At 35.8% G+C, this 18,233-nt stretch overlaps 1 protein-coding gene across 7 annotated transcripts in view; it reads right to left on the bottom strand.

The window, feature by feature from the left end:
- PPP1R12A (protein phosphatase 1 regulatory subunit 12A) overlaps nt 1–18,233 on the bottom strand; it is a 136,222-nt gene that overhangs the window by 71,163 nt on the left and 46,826 nt on the right. For all 7 annotated transcript variants that reach the window (XM_054580155.1, XM_054580153.1, XM_054580151.1 and 4 more), the window contains exon 3: nt 3,596–3,714. In XM_054580155.1, coding sequence (XP_054436130.1) covers nt 3,596–3,714 — 119 coding nt within the window. The remainder of the gene's footprint in view (nt 1–3,595; nt 3,715–18,233) is intronic.

The raw sequence follows: 18,233 nt of genomic DNA on the forward strand, positions 1-18,233 counted from the left end.
TTTCTAGCTCGTGACACCTTATTCAGGGGTGTTCAACCTGCGGCCTGTGGGCCATGTGAGGCCCAGGATGGCTATAAATACAGCCCAACACAAAACTGTAAGTTTACTTAAAACATTATGAGATTTTTTTTTTTGTGATTATGTATTGAAATGTATTTAATGTATTGCCCAAGACATTTCTTCTCCAGTGTGGCCCAGAGAAACCAAAAGGTTAGATACCCTTGCTTATATATTCTAGTTTCCTCAAGTCTTAAAGATCCCATTACTCCAAAATGCCTGCCTAGAACATAGTTGTTAAAAGGTCTTGTGTGTACTTACCCAAGCTTCAGTTTAAAACAACTTTTCTAATGTGTATACAATTTCTCCCAGGCTCCAGGTATCTTAAACTACTTGTTATAAGGCCTCAACTTTATTTAGGCATTTAAATATTTTCTCAGTTTTAGTGCCTATGACTTTTCTTTTTAAACAACTGAGTAGTCATTATGAATTTCCCTAATCCAAAGGAATAAAAGTCTCTTTTCAAGGGACCAACTTAGCTTCTATTCCTTTGCTTCTATCTCCTGACAGACTTCAGGAGGAGTCAACCCTCTTAAAATAAAATTCATACCTTTCCTTTCTCCTTAGCAAAACACATTTCTCTTCTGGTAATATCCATTTAATCACTGCCACAATGAAATACAATGGAAGTCACACACAGTAATTTTATTTATATACATTTTAAAATTTTAATTGTAGTAAAATACGCAGGATAAAATTTGCGACCTTAATAACTATTTTTAAGTATATAGTTCAATAGTGTTAAGCACTTACACTGTGGTATAAACCAATCTCCAAAACACTTTTCATCATACAAAACTGAAATTCTACACCTATTAACTAAGTCCCCATTTCCAGCTCCTGACAATCATCATTTTACTTTTTCTACGAATTTGGCTACTTGAGGTATGCCTCATGTAAGTGAAATCATACAGTATTTGTCATTTTGTGAGTGACTTATTTCACTTAATATAATGCCCTCGAGGTTCATCCATGCTGCAGCATGTGTCAGATTTTCTTTCTTAATAATGAACAATATCCCATTGTACGCATAAAACACATTTCATTTATCCATTTATCTGTTGGTGGACAATGGACACTTGATTTTACCTTCTGATTACTGTGAATAATGCCTTTATAAATATTGGCGTACAAACATCTGTTTGAAACCTTCCTTTTAGTTCTTTGGATATATACCCCGGAGAGGAATTGCTGAATTATATATATGAGGTCTGTCCAGAAGGAATCCAGCTATACAATATGAAAAAAAGACATTAATTGAAGAAGATACAAGATATGAGACAGTGTACAGAGGACAATGACACTTCCGTCCCCTTCAAAGTGGGCACTTTGGGATTTCACACAGTTCTCCCAATTGACATCAGCTACCCTGTTGGATTTTCCTGAATCTCACCGATGGTCTGAAAGCTCTTCCCTTGCAAAATTGATTTTAATTTTGGGAAAAGCCAGAAGTTGCAGGACACTAAATCTGGGCTGTAGGGGGGCTGAGTCACCTGGGTAATTTGATGTTTTGCCAAAAAACTGCACAAGATGGGATGCATAAGTGGGCACATTGTTGTGATGAAGCTGCCAATTACCAGTGGCCCATAGCTGTGGCTGTGAATCAGAAATTATTCTGATTCATCTGAATAGTTTCCACAGAGGGATGTTCAAGTTTAATGCAAAATCTGATGCAGATTTGTTGCTCTAGTTGCTCAGTCATTTTGAATGCAATGGCCACACAAGTACATACACTCAACTCAGTGGCATCTACTGCTCCCACTGACTAGTACAGTGAAGTTGTCATTGTTCATGCGTGCACTTTACAGTCCACTCTCCTTGGCTCCCAGGGTACCATGTTGTCATTCAAACTGTTCTCATGTACTAATAATGGCTGGATGTTTTCCAGACAGACCTCAGATGTGTATGTGTATATATATTTTATATATAAAGTAACTGCTTTATCAAGACATACCATAAAATATATAATTCAACAGTTTCTATTTAGTAAATTCAGAGTTGTGCTATGATTATCAGAGTGTGAGAATACCCATCAGTCCTAAAAGAAACTCTATAAGTAGGTATTCACTTCTTGTCTAATAAATGACAACTCCCAAATCTGTATCTCCAGCCTGTACCTCTCTTTACTAACATATTCAACTGTCTGAATATCTAATAGGTTAAAAAAACTTAACATGTCTTAAAATGAACCCCTGAACTTCCCCTACAAATCTACTTTTCCCATAGTAATTACCTCTCACACTGAAACTTTGTCTAGTCACTCAAGCCAAAAATCTTAAGACTCTTTCCAGCTCTATTTTTTCTAAGATACCCTTCATTTAATCACCAATAATCCTCTTGGCCAAACCTTCAAAATGTATCTAAAATCCAACCTCTCCCATGAGTTGTTTACCACTACTCTACTTCTGCCATTGTCGTTCTCCTACTTCTGTCCTTACTTCCCTACAATCTATTCTCAGCACAACAGCCCTTAGAGATCCTTCCTGCAGTCAATCAGTTCATGCCATTTCTCTACTTCAAACCCTTGGGTCCTTATTCCACTTAAAAGTCAAAGTCCTTCCAATGACCCATTAAGGCCTTATACTATGCGGTTCACTGCTACTTCTGTGACCTCATCGCCTTCTAGCCTCTTCCTTGTTCTGCCTGTTCCAGTCACACTAGTCTACTTGCCCCTTCTCTAAATACACCAGGAAGCCTCCATCTCTGCACTCATGATTGCCTCTGTCCAGAAAGTTCTTTCCCCATATCCACATGATTTATTCCCTCACCTCATTCGGTTATTGGCTTAAATAGCATCTTATCAGTGAAAAAATTTTTTTTTAATTAAATTTATTGGGGTGACACTGATTAATAAAATTATACAGGTTTCAAGGGTACAATTCTATAATACATCATCAGTATACTGTATTGTGTGTTCAGCATTCCAAGTCAACTCTTGTCCTATTACCATTTATTCCCCCTTTACCATCTCCTACCTCCCCCTAATATGGTGATTACCAGAGGGAAACTTTCTATGTTTAAGCTAATAAACATATGAATCATATTGTTGTCTGTTTCTGAGTTTTTTGTTTGTTTTGCTTAATCACTTCACCTTTTTCACCCAACTCCCCAAACCCTATAAGAGCTGTCAATCTGTTCTCTGTATCTATGAGTGGGTTCTGTTTTGTTAGTTTATTTTGTTCATTAGGTTCCTCAGTAAGAACTTCTTGACTGCTTAAATTTATGATTTATAAAATTCATCCTATGTCTTACTCTTTTTTACCTGTTTTATTTCTCTCAAAAGCTCTTTTTAATACATATATTTTATGCCTGATCCCACCACTAATTAAACTTTTTCAACTTAAAAAATTTTAAGATATAGAATTGAAAATCATATAGCTTTCAAATGGAACAATACTGCACGTGTTAGCTAAGATGATTTTTTCCCCTCAAATTATAATTGTCTCTCAATGTTCACAATTATTTTCCTGAAAAAGTATTATGTTCTTTCTAAAACAGTTGTAAACATTTTTTTTCCATTTAGGTTGCTTTACATTACCTTGCCGATTAACTTCATTTTGAAGTAGCTCTTCCATTGCCTCCTCCTCAGCAATATCTAAAGGTGTGTCTCCTTCACTGTTGACAGCTCCTACATGTGCTCCCTGACCAATCAAAAACCTGTAACATCGAAAGGAATACATTTAAGTAATGATGGTATCATTGGAATAAGACTAGATGTATAGCCAATGAGGAAAACTATGTTAAGAGCAGCAATAAAAACCTAGGATAGAGTATGTATTAAATAAGTTTTAAAAAACTACCATAGAGCATGTTTTCTTTTTTAAAAAACATTTATATTTCCAAATTTTTCTATAATGTATACATATTGTCTTCCTAATAAAAAAATGCTGATTTTCGATAACATTAGAAAGTCATAGGATCATGTCAGACTGTCTCCACTAAGATTTTTCATTATCTTCACATTGACTAGTTTCCTAACTGATCTCCATGCTTCTAGTCTCATGCCATAAGTAATAGTTCTGACTTGGGGTCCATGGACAGAATTTACAAGACCATTCCATTGATGCCGATATCTTAAAATATTATTTATGCTTACCACTATTTTGAAATTAGTTACCAGACCAACCATTAGGCCTTTTTATTTAATGGGTTGCTAAAAAAGCACATATATAACTATACCACAATAGTGTTTTTCTAATACTTTGATAAATGAAATCCAATATAATTAGTTTTTCTTGTACTTTGTATTTTACACAAAACCACAACCCTGAGAAAGTATCCACAGGCTGCATCAAGCTGGCCAAAGGGACCCAGATACAAAAGGTTATCAATCACTTTCATGTGTCAGCTACACAAGTCCTTGCAACATCTATTTAACATGACTTGTCAATTCCCAACTAAAAATTTTTTGGATGGTTGTACCAGAGGAAGAGAAAACATACATGGCCCTCAATAATCTGGTTTTGTATTCTCTTTCAGCCTCATTCCTCTTCCTTCCTGTATCACACTTTGAGCTCCAAGAATATTAAACTGATTGTAGTTTCATATTAAACTGTTCTTTTGTTCTAATATCCCTTTCCTATATGTAAAGAATGGGCTGCTTTCCTCTATGTCGCTAAACAACTTATTTGTATTTTTTCAGATCACATAATATTCTCATTATAAAAACAATAAAAAAAAAAAAAAGAAAGTCCACAGAGTTAAAAAGAAAAAGGAAAGACCTCCTTTAAACCTCTTTTTCTACTGTCATGATCTATTCCCAGAGATGAACACTGGCAACACTATGACAAGTATCTTTCTAGTACTGTTGCTATGACTTTATGTGTATATATAAACGTACATTCATAGTCTCTTTTGAGTTTCTTTTTGTAAAACAAAAATTAATGGGATTATTTTAAATGCACTGGAATGAAACACCTCCCTTTTAACAGCTGAAAATATTCCACAGAATGGCTTGATGATATGATTATTTAACAACACACTCCTAATGGACATGTTCTGGAATGAACAGTTGACATTATCAATCTTTAAAAATGTCCTCAATATGATGGGGATGAAACCTCTTATCACTGTTTTAACTTACTTCCTATTACACCTGCGGTTGAAAATATTTCAATATGTTTACTGGCATTTTTAAGTTTCTTTTTGTAACTTATTTACATCTTTTGCTTGAATTTTGATTCAATGTGTGTCCCCCAAATTCATGTTGAAATTCCAACCTTCAATATGCTATTAGAAGGTGGGGCTTTGGTGGGGCTTTATAAGAGGTCATGAAGGTGGAACACTCATAATGGGATTACTGATTTTAGGGAAGAGGAAGAGACTAGAGCTGATTATCTCCCCTCCAGAGGACACAGTGAGACAGCCATCTACAAAAAGGAAAGGGCCCTCATCCAATATAGAAGTGGACTTCCTAGTCTCCAGACCTTCATTTGGTGTTTTCCATAAGATGGCTCTAGTAGGGCTTACCTGTTTAACTGTGAGTAACAAATGTCTGCTGTTTAAGCCACCGGCTATGGTATTTTGTTATAGCAGCCAAAGCTGACTAAAACAGGTGTCTAGTATAAATCTAGCACTATCTTACATGGCAGGAGTACAATGGTAAGCAAAAATATGGACCGTCCCCTCAAAGAATTTACAGTCTAATAATAAAGTTAGATAAATCACCCAAATAACTGTAAAATTACAGTAAGTGTTACGACAGAGAATTTTGTTGTATCTAGCAGTGAATAGAATAATTTGATTTGGTGAGATCAGGAAAGGATTCTGAAGAATGTGTAGGTACTAAAAGTATGTTCCAGGAAGAGAGAACAAAAGGCACCAAAATCCTGCAACAGGAAGTATGTATGGCTAGACAGGGGTCTCGTTAATTTCCGTGAGAGTAACTGACATAACCGATCATCCTTATATTGAATTGAGCTGGCCAAAAATTTCATTTGGTGTTTTCCATAAGATGGCTCTAGTAGGGCTTACCTGTGTTTAACTTCAAAATAATTTTATTAGATTGTATTGTGACAACTGTCATTATCAGCATGCATTTAAAAACACCAAAATTAGTGAATTTTTGTGTAACCATTTTAACATTGAAGATGGAAGAAAACAGACATTTTTAGTGTATTATGCTTTATTATTTCAAGAAAGATAAGACCTGAAATGCAAAAAAAGATTTGTGCAGTGTATGGAGAAGGTGCTGTGACCGATCGAATGTGTCCAAAGTGGTTTGTGAAGTTTCGTGCTGGAGATTTCTTGCTGGACGATGCTCCAGTCAGGTAGACCAGCTGAAGCTGATAGCAATCAAATTGAGACATTGAGGACAATCAATGTTCTACCATGTGGGAGAGAGCTGACATAATATATCCAACCCAATAAAGTTATTGGTGAAAATGAAATGTGTCTTTCATTTTATGGAAAAAACTAAATGGACCTTTTGGTCAGTCCAATACATTTCTCTCTCTCTCTCTCACCCCCCACCCCCAGACACACACACCCCCACCCCCGGAATCAGTGAATGTTTATTTTTGTAAGATACTTACAAAATCAGGTTTGTGTTTGAAAAAGATCACTTGGGGCAGTATGAAAAATATTAATAAATTACTGTGGAGAAAAATGAGAGTAGTAGACCAGTTAGGTAACTATGGCAGTCGTATAGAACAATTAAGTTGGAGGCTTGAATTTAATAGAGGAAATGGATGAATTCCAGAGATGTCTGGAGTTACTGGGAGATCAGCTGGATATGAGCAATGAGGGTAAAAAAAGGAATCTAAGATAAAATAAAGTTCTTATTTTTTTCTTGTTCCCTCCCTCACTTTTTTCTCCTATTGATTCCCTTACACTCTGTACCCCTCCTCCCACCAGCATTCCACTCCCCTTAGTTCATGTCCATGGTTGTACATATAAGCTCTTTGGCTTCTCCATTTCCTATACAATTCGTAACCTCGCCCTGTCTAATTTGTACCTACAAGTTGGGCTGCTTATTCCCTGTACCTTTTCACCCATTCTCTCCCCACCCCCTCCCTGCTGACAACCTTCCATGTAACCTGTTGCTGTGATTCTGTTCCTCATCTAGTTGTTTGCTTAGTTTATTTTTCAGGTTCAGTTGTTGATAGTTGTAAGTTTTTTGTCATTTTACTGCTCATAGTTTTTGATCATCTTATTTTTCTTAGGTTAAGTCCTTTTAACATTTCATATAATAAGGGCTTGGTGACTGATGAACTCCTTTAGCTTTCCCTTATCTGAGAAGCACTTTATCTGCCCTTCCGTTCCAAGTGATAGCTTTGTTGGATAGAGTAATCTTGGATGCAGGTCCTTGCCTTCCATGGTTTTGAATACTCCTTTCCAGCCTCTTCTGGCCTGCAAGGTTTCCTCTGAGAAATCAGCTGACAGTCTTATGGGAACTCCTTGGTAGGCAATTCTCTCCTTCTCTCTTGCTGCTTTTAAGATTCTCTCCTTATTTTTAATCTTCAGTAACTTAATTATGATGTGCCATGGTGTGTGCTTCCTTTGGTCCAAACCTCTTTGGGATTCTCTTGAGCTTCCTGGATTTCCTGGAAGTCTGTTTCCTTCGCCAGATCGAGGGAGTTCTCCTTCATTATTCTTCCAAGTAAGTTTTTGATTTCTTGCTCTTCCTCTTCTCCTTCTGGCACCCCTATGATTCACATGTTGGAACGTATAAAGTCGTCCCAGAGGTTCCTGAGTTTCTCCTCAGTTTTTTGAATTCTTGTTTCTTCATTCTGTTCTGGTTGAATGTTTCTCTCTTCCCTCAACTCCAAATTGTCGATTTGAGTCCCGGTTTCCTTCCCTTTACTGTTGGTTCCCTGTAAATTTTTCTTTATTTCACTCTGTGTAGCCTTCACTCTTTCCTCCATTTTGCAACGATACTCGACCATTTCTGTGAGCATCCTGATTACCAGTGTTTTGATTTCCATGTGCGTCGGATAGGTTGGCTATCTCTTCATCCCTTAATTGTGTTTTTGGAGTTTTGATCTGTTCTTTCGCTTGAGCCGTACTTTTATTTGTCTCAGTGAGCCTGTAACTTTGTAAGGGGCGGAGTCATGGGTATTCGTCAGGGCAGGGCCACCCAGGTCACTGCGTTGTGATGCTGTATGTGGGGGGGGGGGGGGGGGGGGGGCTGGTCAGGGAGGGAACAGTGCTGCTTGCTCGGCCCTGGGCTGGCTTTCAGTCACTTCCACTTCCCCCACTCCCCACAAGCAAACTGGGCCCTTCTGGTGCTGATTCCTGGGTGGGTGTGTTTGTATACATTCTCAGACCCTGTTGGTCTCTCCAGCAAGCTCTCCTGTGAGGCTGGGAGTTTCTCCTGCTGCCACAACCCCCACAGGTTTTTACAGCCAGAGGCTTTGGGGCTTCACTTCCCTGCGCCGGAACCCCAGGTTGCACCATCTGTCTCACTCCCCAGTTGTTCCTCTTGGTTCATCCACAAGCAAATGTGGGGCCACCCTGTCTGCCAGCCGCCGCCTTGCCTGTCCCAGTCCTCCAGTGGCTGCCCTGCCCTGGGTCCTCTCTGCTCCAGCTGTTCGACTCCACCCCTCCTCCCAGTCTGCATGAATGTTTCTTCTTTCAATCCTTGGATGTCAGACTTCCACACAGTTTGATTTTCTGGCAGTTCTGCTTATTATTTTGTTTTTTAAATTTGTTCTTGTCCTTCTTTTGGTTGTGTGAGGAGGCAAAGTGTGTCTCCCTATGCCTCCATCATGGCCAGAAGTCCAGATAAATTAAAGTTCTTGCATGATGTGACAGATGGATAATGGTACTAATTAATGATACACAAAAATATTTGCTGTTCTCTGTATCTGACTAATAGATGTGTTGCAAATATTTTTTTCATATTTTCACTGCATTAAAAAACTTTTCTTACAGCATTTTCTATTTCACTAAATCTTAAAAGTTTTTATGAAGTCAGTTAGTCAATCTTTTGCTTTAAGAAGGTCTTTACCCATCTAGCTATGAGTATCTATGTAGAGATGTAACTTTTACAGACACATTCACATACGCAGAAAGACAAAGAAAAACGAAAGAATATACTCTATAAAGTTAACAGAGATCATCTGTAAGAGGTAGGCTCAGGAGGAATTTGTGTTAGTTGTATTTTTTTTGTGAGAAGAAATTTTTTGTTATCCAAGTTTCTTGTGGCAAGTTTATTTTGTATATGTATATCAGACTACAAAATAGCAACCATATCATTTTGTAGCCTGGTATTTTAAAACTTAATAATATGTTGTAAACATTTCTGCCAGTACCAAGTAATATTTCATTTTTTATGATTTCCATGAGAATTTTACAGAAGTCATAATTAATTGAGGTAATGTTTTCTTATTACAGTTTTGAAAAATGTAATATAAAATTAAACAAGAATATTTGTATACTACAAATAAATATATGAATCTACAACAAAAAAAGATGTAAGTGGAATAAAACATTGTACTATGTTCTAAGAGAATATGAATCTAGGCAAAATCTCAATAATTAGGGATATATACACATAAAATCACTTCTGTTTTACTTAGGTACAGTATTAGAAATCATTCACAGGATATAAAGACTATGAAGAAAAGAATACCTCAATGTAGCTACGCTACTTGCAGAAAAGGGAACTATACGGGAAGCATGGCCTCAAGGAAATACCAGGTCAAAGCCAAATATAGACAATCCAAAATTTATAAAAACAGGAAGGATGTTAAAAGAAAATAAGAGTAAAGTTCCAAAACTCCTGGCAGGAAGCAGGGCCTGCAGCAATCCTGAGCTAAACGTTTATATATATATATATATAATATATATATAAAATATAAATATATATAATGTAAATACAATCCACAAACCTCTCCTATACTCCAGAACTATTGTTTTACAAATGTTAATACATAAAAAACAGGTATATTAAAATACATAAAATCCCAGTATATTAATTCTTATCTACCATGAATAATCTCAAAAAGCTATTCAAATGCTGGTTGGATGAAAAAGAGAAGCATAAACATTTAAGTTCTGCAGACTTTGAGTTACACTCCCATCTCTGCCTGGACTGCTGTGTGACATTCATTAACTTAAAACATTTAAAGCTTCATTTACAAGTGACTTACCAAGCAAGCTGTGTGAGGTTTAAATGAGTTATTTCATGTAATGTTTAAGTTAATGTGAAACAAAATACATGTTATCTAGAATAATAGAAATTCAGTTTGAGGGACCCTGGAGGAACTGAAAACAGATGGCTAGATTTTCTTTAGAACAAACATACTGAGGTATTATAAGCAGCTCATATGATATTAATTAGAAAAAAATATAGTATATCTATTTTAAGATTTCTTGGGAAAACCCGCCCCCAAAGATTTCTCATAGGAGTTCATAACTGAATGTCAGATCATTGGGCTGTTTCTCAGATGGGCAACTTTTTTGATGCTTCAAGGTAAATGGTTAATGATTCATTCAAGCAATGCAAAAAAGGACAAAATAGGATATGCCACTTAGCAAATGATGACATTCTTTATGAACTGTGTAAGTGAAAAATGGTAAACGACTGGCTTTATTGAGATTTATAATAATCCAGTAGCCTTGAGTCAAAAAAATAATTTTGGATAAATTAATAGATCTCAAAATGAAGACATGATCCAAATGGGTTTTTACAAAATTATTTAAAAATCTAACAAAAGGTGTTAGTATAAAATTGTTAACCAAGTCATAGGATGCAATTTGGATATGATATACTACACAAGCAGGTAGGATTCTATCTGCATTAGAATTACTCAGTGACCAGAGTGGGGTTCAGGGAGAGGGTGAAAGGTAAAGGGATTAGGAAGTACAAATTGGTGGTTACAGAATAGTCATGGGGATGCAAAGTACAGCATAAGGAATATAGCCAATAATATTGTAATACCTATATATGATGCCAAGTAGGTATTAGACTTATTGGGGGGATCACTTTTTATGTTATATAAGTTCTATAAACACTGTGCTGTACACCTGAGGCTAATATTCAATGTCAACTGTAATTTCTAAAAATTTTTAAAAAAGATTTACTCAATGTTAACTTGCAAGACAAACTGAGTCTTTATTAATTATGCTGGATTCTGAGTTTTGTCAAAAATCAAACCACAGTTGAAACTGTCTGAGAAAGAGAAATAGTTCATTTAAAAATACGGACATTTTAATAAAATATTTGTCTTTAAATAAGAAACTGAGAACACAGTAATCAAAAAGACAAGGAGAAAGTAACTTCATCAGCAAGAACTGAATATATTTAATGTCCAAATTTAACGAATACTGAGTTTCTTATGTACTATGAGAAAACTAATATCAAGAAGTCATTTAAACAATATATGAATGTTTCATGCCTTCAATACATGAATTTTTAAAACTCAGAAAGTGAGTATGGCCTTAAAAAAGGAAATTGTTACAGAGATGAACCTCAAGATAAATATGCTTAGCAAAAAAAACCCCCAAAAAACAAAAGCGCCAGTCACAAGAGGACAAATGCTTTTATGATTCCACTTATATGAAGTATCTAAAGTTGTCAAAATAATAAAAACAGAAAATAGGTTGTTATAAAGGACTGAGGGAAGAAGAGAGCACAGGGTAGTATTTAATGAGTAGTATTTCAGTATTACTAGATGAAAAATTCTAGAGATTTGTTGTACAATCAATAAACATTACTGAACTGTACCCTTAAAATGGTTAAGATGGAAGTTAACATTACGTGTTTTTAGTCATGATAAAAATTTTCAAAATATCAGAAAGTCAGCAGAATACCACTGAAACAGTTGTTTTTTGACAATACAAATGAATTACTCAAACTCACCCAATGAGACTGAAATTATGAAAACTAAGCTAGCTGAACTTTTCAAAGTGGGTAAGCAGAAAATTACTTTCTTTTGGAATTCTCTGAGAATCAAAAATTATAAAATAAGTATAAATAACCTTATGCATCTTCAGTGGGAATGCACTTTGCTATTTTATTTTTGAAGTTTTCTACCACAATGAAAAATAGCGGAAAACAGCTGTAATAGACTGCAAGCAAAAGTTGACTTCAAAAGTCTTCTTAGTATCTTTTCTTTCAGCACTTGACAAATTGTTATGCCACTTCCTCCTGGCCTACACAGTTCCTGATGAGAAATTTCTCCTTTGACTCCACCCTCCTCCCCATAGTGTAGTTTCTTTCTCACTGCCTTCAAGGTTTTAAATTTGTCTTTAGTTTTTCAGAGGTTTGCATATAGCACATCTTGCTGGGGACTGCTATGGTTTATACTCTTTAGAATTTGCTAAGCTTTTTGCATTTGTAAGTTTGTTTCTTTTGCCCAGTCTGGTAAGTTTTGGGCCATCTTTTATTACTTCTTTATTCTTGGCATGCCTTCTTTCTCCTTTTCTTCTCAGACTCCAATAGTACAAATATTAGCTCTTCATTACCATCCCACGGGCCCCTGATGCTCTGTTCTTTTTATTGCAGTCTATTTTCTGTGTTGCTCTGATTTGGTGATTTCTGTTCTATTTTTCAGGTCACCAATTTTTTCTTCTATCCCCTCCATTTTCTTGTTGATGATATCCATTGAACATTTATTTTGTTTATTGATTTTTAAGTTCTAAAATTTCCATTTACTTCTTCCTAATATCTTCCATTTCTTTGCAAACTCTTTTTTGCTGAGACTTATTTTTTTATTTAATTTAGGCATGTTAGTAATTGCTTGTTGAAGCATTCTCATGATACCTGCTCTATAGTCTTTGTCAGATAATTTTAAGATTAATACTGCTGTCATAGCAATGTTAGTTTCTATTGATTATCTTCTATTTAAAATTTTCCTTCATATGACAATTGATTTTCAATTGAAATCTGAACACTGGGTGTGTGACAACTCTAGATCTTGCTTAAATCTTCTATGTCAGCTTGATTAGTCTGGCCCTGATTTAGCAGAGTAAGATAGTGAGTCCAGGTTCCTCACTTGGCCTACAATGACACCAGAGATGGGGCAGCTCCTTGTTACTCTGGCTCCCGGCCAAATCCTACAATGATACCTCCCAGGCTGAGAAGGGTTATCAACGTCCCACTACTATTCCCCATATAGCCTCCACTAACACCATGAGGGGAGGGAAGCAGGATTCTACTGCTTGATGGTGGTGAAAAGTATTCACTGTCCACTAGGTTTCTTTAGACATCACCCCAGCAGGAAGGAGTAAGAGGTCCTCCTTAATGCCAGGCAGGGGTGGGGGGGCGGGGTGTGGAAGTCCAGGCTTTCCACAGGGAAAGGGAGGATAAATGGTGATGGAAACAGATACGGCATCAATAGTGGTCTCTATTGCAAGCAGGGGGAGGGCTACTTAACCATCTAATAGGGATAAAAGTTTTGTCTGGCTCTGTATCTAGCCTAATCTGACATCACTAGGGTATGGGTGTTGGAGTACCTTATTAAACCATGCAATGGTGGAAGCCTACACTTCCTGGTTGGCCTTTACTGGTCAATGTGTGTGTGGGTGGGACTAAGACTTTTTTCCATGGTGTATGGCTGGAGTAGAGTGGTTATTATTATTTTTAAGTTTTCTGCCTTGCAATGGTGTTCTTCTCCCAGCATTTGGTTAAAGGGATTAGGCTTTTGTTGGGGCTTTTTTTGGCCTGTATCCATTGGTACTTTCGGTTACCAGTGTCTGTGGTTCCAGGTATGGGATGGGGGGGGTGATGGGAGAGGGGAGGGGGGAAGAGACGGGAGAGGGGAGGGGGGAAGAGACGGGAGCAGGGAGGGGAGGGGAGGAGAGGAGAGGGAAGAGAGAAAAGAGGAAAGAAAAGAGAAGAAAAAGTGAAAGCCAGAAAACTCACTCCTGTGTCATTCTTTGAATCTTGAGATTCCTAGCTGCTCTGCTTTCTTCCCTCCCTCCATATTTTTAGAGTTATCTATATTTATAGATAATGTTTAGGGTTTTTAGATGTACTTAGCATGAAGAATAGGGAAACATATCTATTCTATCTGCCTAAAGGGAGAAATTCTCTCTACCATTTTTAATTGTTAAGAAATTGCTTAATCCCTTCACTTTTTTCACCCAACCTTCCTACCACCTCTCTCCTCTTGACAGCTATAAGTCTGTTTCTATTTTGTTTGTTTGTTGAGTTTGTTCATTAAATTCCACATGAGTGAAATCATATAGTATTTGTCTTTCTCTGACTGACTTATTTCACTTAGCATAATCTCCAGGATTAAGCAAAAAAGAAAAAAGAAAGAAAGGAACAACAACAGCAGCAGCAGCAACAAAAAACTCCTCATAGGCAGACAACGGTATAGCCATTACCAGAGGGAAATGGGGGTGGGATGGGGCAGGAGAGGTTACAGGGAGGATAAATGGTGATGGAAACAGATATGGCATGGGGTGATGGACACACAGTACAATATACAGATGGCATATTGCAGAATTGTATGCTTTTAGACCTATATAATTTTATTAACCAATGTAATCCCAATAAATTCAATAAAAAGTAAAGTTTATAACATTACTAATTTTTAACCTTTTTAAACAATTTCAATTTGCAAAAACCCACAGGTGGAAGTATTATTCCTGTATATAAATCATATTAGTAGTACAATTGTTAGTAGTCCTGACACTGGCCAAATTTAAATTTCTGACATCATGATTCTACAATTATGCTACAGATATAGTTAATTATATCAAAAGGCCAGATTAATACTTGTGAGAGAAATGAGTCTATTTGTGAAACTTAACTCTATTTCTAGCTGTCTAGGCACCTGAGTTGCCATTTATAAACAAATTCAAAATGTGAGGAAGAATTTTAATTCCTCTCTTCTCTTTGCAAAGCCATCTTTAACTATGAAAAATCCTGAATGCTCTGTCTTCAGCATTTCCAATTTCTCTCAAATATGCCTCAGAACAATGACTCAATACTTTTTTGATCATGTACTCTCCTGATAACACATATTTATTAAAATCAATTACTTTATTACTTTAGTACTGTAGCTCCCAATTCCCAGAGGCAAACAACCTTATTGTGCAATGATTCTAAGATGTACATTTCCCTTACATTTTAAATCACTGAAATCTTCTACAGTCAATGGATCTTACAGCCAATAAGGTCTTAAAATGGGGATACTGGCCAGCTAGCAGACAAGACATAGTTGTCACTATCTGTCCTCATGTGACTGTGGTCACAGATAGTCATATTATTTTTCATTTTGGTTCATGTGCATTGTTAGACCTTATTTGTTGAACTTAACTGCTGCTTAAAATGTTTTCTTAGATGTTGTCTGAAACTTTGTGTTGCTACTTTCTAGTAGTATCAAGAAAGCACCAATATCAAAGCTTGTATAATGGCCCTGGCCAATTTGTTGTAGTGTCATCCTGCACACCAATAAGGCTGTGGGTTTGATCCCTGGTTGAGAACCAATCAATGTTTCTCTCTCCCTACCCCTCTTTCTAAAATCAATAAAAATATCCTAGGGTGAGGATTTAAAAAAAAAAAACAACACAAAAAAACCTTGTAGAATGCATATCAGTGGCTTAGAAAAAAATGCCAACGGTAATATTCTTAAGCAATGCGACATCAGTGACACTAAATTGCCCGGAGAAAAACGTGTGGGGAAGAAAAACACAAACAACCCTAGATGGGTAAGAAGTTAAAAGAACAACACTATCATAGTTTGATTTTTTTAAACTTAAGTTGGTTATAAAATATTGGCACTGTGTTACAATGATGGCATCTTAGATTTGATGAAATCCAGTATATACATTATAAACATATCCAAAATATTCCTGGTTTACTACTGCGCTTTTACCACTGGCATCTCAAATTAGGCCTCTTCTACATCCACATTCCACTACACTCTCTCCTCTGCTTCCCTCTATCTTGCTCCTTAGATCCCTTAGTAAGTTTAATGGCATCATGTCCCCAACTACAAAGGCTACAAAAAAAGACAGAATAGTGCAGTGCATGTAGTACAGACACGAAAAGTTCGACTGTGTAGGTACAAATCCTAGCTCTGCCATTTATTGTGTGATTTCTCTCTATGACTTAGTTTTCTCATCTATAAGAATTGTAATATAGGCCTAAAATCACTCATCCAAAAGATATAAAATCTTTTAGAAAGATAACATTATAAATTATTTAACAACTTCACAAAGTTTGAGGCAATACTCTAAACCAAACACATTAATACCATATTTTAGTGTATAATACGCACCCATGTTTTTGTGTGCATCATATATGGGATTATTATACCCATGGTATGTAATCACTATACTCATGTATTGTGTGCATTCTTATTTTTCCCTCAAAAAATTGTGCAAAAAGTGTGCATTATATATGGCAAAATATATGGTATTTTTGCAAAAAATAAATTTCCAGTAAGTCGGATAAACAGACTTCCCAGTCTTATCTGTTATTCTCTTCTTATTCCACTAATGCTTTTCTCCCTGGGGGGAAAAAAAAAGAAAAAAAAAGGCAGCTCCAAAGAATCCTATTTATCTAATACAATCAGGCCCAGTATTTGCTTGGTTAAGCAGAAAAGCTGATTAAAACAGGGAATTGTAAAATGTAATACATATATAATAAATAAATATAAATAAGACATTTATTTCAACATAAAAGACACTGGAGATTGTCCCCAATGACTTAAATCCATGTTGCCGCCTTTCTGCATAAACCATACTCATAACGTGTTGTCTAGGACTTCCAAGTGTCTTTAAAGTAAAAGAAAAACTTGAAGTAAACAGAGAAGCAAATCTAGGTATTCTTTCTTTTAGTATTTCAGTTGTTGTACCCACATTTAATAAACAGCCATTTTATTTTTAGGGCCTTGCCTTTATTGAGTCTTTCCCAAGTGTTTAATATAGCTGTTGTAACAATTTTCTTTTTTTGTACCCATTTTATCAGTTTGAGGCTATCTGATTAAATTATATAACCACTAATAAGTTCAACAGGCATTAACAGGCTAAAGCACAAACAACTAACTTTTGGTAGTCTTGCAATTCAACTGGTGGAAATGAAAGTGAGTGAGTTTAGTAGAAGTAGCTTATTAACTTAAGTGTTCAGTTTTAACAACTTTATGGGAATCGGTTAATATGTTTTAACAAAGAAATGACAAGTGTTAATCAATACGCTAGGAGCCAGCTAAGAGCTTTATATGTATTATTTCTCATTCATGAATAATATGACTTTCCTCAAGCAGCTCTCGACACCCAGAGGCAAAACTGTACTCAGTTTAATACAGTTGTTTTCTTTAGAATCATTCTCTGATTAGCCTAAATAGAATTAATTCTTCCTCAGTGTTTTTTATTCATTTATCTTTTGGTCCTTTTATTCTATCTAGTATTAGTTAACTGACTTCACATGTATGTGTAAACTTGAAGATTTAGAGATTTTTTTGTGGCCACTTTTAATGTCACAATGCCTGACACTACTCTAAGAGACAGCTGTGCTAAAATGGAAAAAACATAAAAATCTGAGTCTTGAGAATGAGGATCCAGTTCTGACTATGAAATGGAAATAATAGTAAATATTCCCACAAAGTTGTTTAAAAAATGGAGTAAGAATGTGTATGAGAATATTATAGTTTTAGACAAATATACCTAATTGTCATTATAGCAAGATAAAAGTTTCTCTCAAATAAAATTTAACCATTTTCAAAGGAGCTTTGATTTAGTTTTAGTTCCTGCGACTTTCAATTAAAATAAATCCTCTGTTTTATACTAACAAAGCATCCTTCTTCACATGTATCCTTTAGAAAGTATCCTTTTGCTAAATAATAGCAAAATTCATGGATCTGCCAACTCTTCTTGGGGCTCAAATGCCTACATATCAAAGTATAATTATGACAAGTGACTACATTTCTCCTCTGCCCTTCTCATCTGAGACAAGAATTATAATAATCCAGGTTAAACAAGAGCTTATCGTTTTGTACTAAAAATAGTAACCAAAAATTACATTATGAAGAATAAGTAATTTAGCTAACGTTTACTGAATACTAAATATGTGCTCCACATTCTGCCAAGTGTCTTACACATATCATCTCATTTAATCTTCAAAATAATCTTATAAAGTAGGGACAAGTATTAGACACTTCCATTTTATAGACAAGGAAGCAGAGGTTCAGAGAAGCTGGTAATTTGTTCAAAGTTAATAGCAATTATTTGGAAGAGTTAAAATTTAAATAGAGTTGCCTGATTCCTGAGCTTGAACT

Source organism: Pteronotus mesoamericanus, unplaced genomic scaffold (assembly GCF_021234165.1).
Source record: "Pteronotus mesoamericanus isolate MK-2021 breed Mesoamerican mustached bat unplaced genomic scaffold, CSHL_Meso_final contig_56, whole genome shotgun sequence".
NCBI classification, from domain to species: domain Eukaryota; kingdom Metazoa; phylum Chordata; class Mammalia; order Chiroptera; family Mormoopidae; genus Pteronotus; species Pteronotus mesoamericanus.